Here is a 1945-nt window from a genome sequence, read left to right on the forward strand (position 1 = left end):
TCCGGGTGCGTACCGGTAGCTGTACACTTGGTAGTGTCGTTGCCAAACATAACAAGGGCGTACGAGCCCTGCTGTTCATCGTAGTATCCATTTCCAATCTGCGCATTAGGAGCTCCTACGGGCGTCAAAAGCCGACGGATTCCATCGTTAGTGCCGTTTCGTCATGTGCTGAATCGAATGAACCAAAAGATGAAGTCAAGATTAGCGGATCACTTCGAAATTAATCTCCGACTCAGGATCCCGATTCTGTCGACCTTTCCTTTTCCCCGCCTGACACGTCAGCAAAGTACCTCCCGGTAGGTACCCTTTAAGGTGGCCAGGATTGCGATTCTGTCGACTCCCCCATACGCCCGGCTTTTGCCAGGCATGGTTATGTAAAAATCATTTTTTATTGATTTCGAGATCCTGCTCCAAACAGGCCACCAAATCAAGCTGCCCTGTGCGCAAACCACCGGCTACATCATAGAAGATGAGTGTGCGCATAGGCGCCACTTTTGGCACCGAAATCAGCGCTCATCTTGTCGAATCGTGGCCACTGGCCAGTGTGGAAATACAAACAAAAAAGACATTTCCTGAACCAATTGCGCAAGAAAAGAATTTTTCTTTTGCGGAACCCTCAAATCTCCGAAATCGCTTGCCTGGGGTCACGAAACGCTTGCAACAAACTCGAAGTGCTCCCCGCGGCTTCCGCGCTCCGACGCCTGCCAGCCCGCCCACGTCACCCGCCTGTACTCGACTTCTGCGTGGAGCGTAGAAAAATAAAAAAACTAAAAAAATAGAAATAAATTGGCATAGGAAGGGTAAAGGCGAACCATAGACGTGATCGGGGTCGGAGTGGGGCACGAAGCGGAGAGCACGAGCCGTGGCGGTCAGTAGGCCGGAGCACCTCCGCTGGCCGGCCACCACCAAACTGCAGTGTAGCCCTTCCTCTTCTTCATCATCGCTGCTTCCACTGCCACCGCTCGTGGTGCTGCTGCTGGTGTCCTCGTCTTCCTCCCGTTCCTCGTCTTTTTCCTCCATCCGCCGCTTTGTGACACCCTCATCGCCTTTTTCGTGCTCCATGTCGCAGTGTTGTTTCGCCCTCTCCCTTAAGCTTTCGGAGCTCGCGGTTGCAGCCCCGACCTGTCGTAACTCGAGTTCTGGTCTTAGAAAAAAAGCTTTCTTCGGTGCACAGCAGCCAAGCCCCGGTGGTGTGCGCGTCCGTGTGTTGTTTGTTCGGTGGCGTCAGAGGAGCGGTTTTGGTTCTGGCGCCGCCACACCACATTTCGCGGCAAAATCGGACGTTACCCCGCTCCCCCCCTGTCCGTTGCGCAAACTTCTTCTTCACGCGCAGGAACCACAGCGAACCGAAGAGCAAAGCTCACAACAAGAGACAGGTTGATTTTTGATGATCCCGACGGTGATGACGATGAAGTTGTTGGTCTGTGTGTGGTGGACCCACAACGACTCGTTAGGTTTGTGTATTTGAATCTGGTAATGGTTTAAATAATAAAGGCACCTCCTTCATAGTGGTCCCGGGCAGCTCTTCGTCAAAACTGGCGCGCGGGAAGGAGAAGAGCTGGCGAGAGGAGAGAAAGAGAAGAAGAGAAGTGGATGATGATGCGGAGGGGACAGGGAGGGAGAGTTTTTACAGTTCGTCGTAGGCACCGAAGTCCTCGTCGGCACCGTCGGCGCCACCGGGGAAACCGCCCTCAGCGCCAGCGGCGCCGTACATGCGGGTGAAGATGGGGGGAGACGACCTGGTCGATCTCCTTCCTCTTCTCCTCGTAGTCGTCCTTGTCGGCCTCCTGGTGGTCGTCGAGCCACTCGAGGGAGTCCTTGACGAGCGTCTCGAGGGTCTCGAGGTCGTCCTCGCTGAGCTTGTCCTCGATCTTCTCCTTGTCCTGGATGGTGTTGCGGATCTGGTAGACGTAGCTCTCGAGACCGTTGCGGGCCTGGACGCGCT

General features: G+C 54.8%; 3 protein-coding genes across 3 annotated transcripts in view; 1 reads left to right on the forward strand and 2 right to left on the reverse strand.

Moving 5' to 3' along the window:
* ACA1_190250 (beta-lactamase) overlaps positions 1-34 on the forward strand; it is a gene marked incomplete at both ends in the record, with an annotated part of 1995 nt that extends 1961 nt beyond the window's left edge. Inside the window, one exon of the mRNA XM_004333293.1 lies at positions 20-34. Within this exon, the coding sequence (XP_004333341.1) occupies positions 20-34 (15 nt within the window). The remainder of the gene's footprint in view (positions 1-19) is intronic.
* Positions 35-644: 610 nt separating this feature from the next.
* Positions 645-1062, reverse strand: ACA1_190260 (uncharacterized protein; the record flags this gene model as incomplete). Its single annotated transcript, XM_004333294.1, has 2 exons — positions 645-739; positions 813-1062. The coding sequence occupies 2 exons, from the start codon at positions 1060-1062 to the stop codon at positions 645-647; spliced, it is 345 nt and encodes a 114-aa protein (XP_004333342.1).
* Positions 1063-1627: 565 nt separating this feature from the next.
* Positions 1628-1945, reverse strand: part of ACA1_190270 (heat shock 70kDa protein 5 (glucoseregulated protein, 78kDa), putative) — a gene marked incomplete at both ends in the record, with an annotated part of 598 nt that continues 280 nt past the window's right edge. Inside the window, 2 exons of the mRNA XM_004333295.1 lie at positions 1628-1690; positions 1713-1914. Coding sequence (XP_004333343.1) covers positions 1628-1690; positions 1713-1914 — 265 coding nt within the window. The remainder of the gene's footprint in view (positions 1691-1712; positions 1915-1945) is intronic.

The sequence above is a fragment of the Acanthamoeba castellanii genome, assembly GCF_000313135.1.
Source record: "Acanthamoeba castellanii str. Neff unplaced genomic scaffold scf7180000084748, whole genome shotgun sequence".
NCBI classification, from domain to species: Eukaryota; Discosea; order Longamoebia; family Acanthamoebidae; genus Acanthamoeba; species Acanthamoeba castellanii.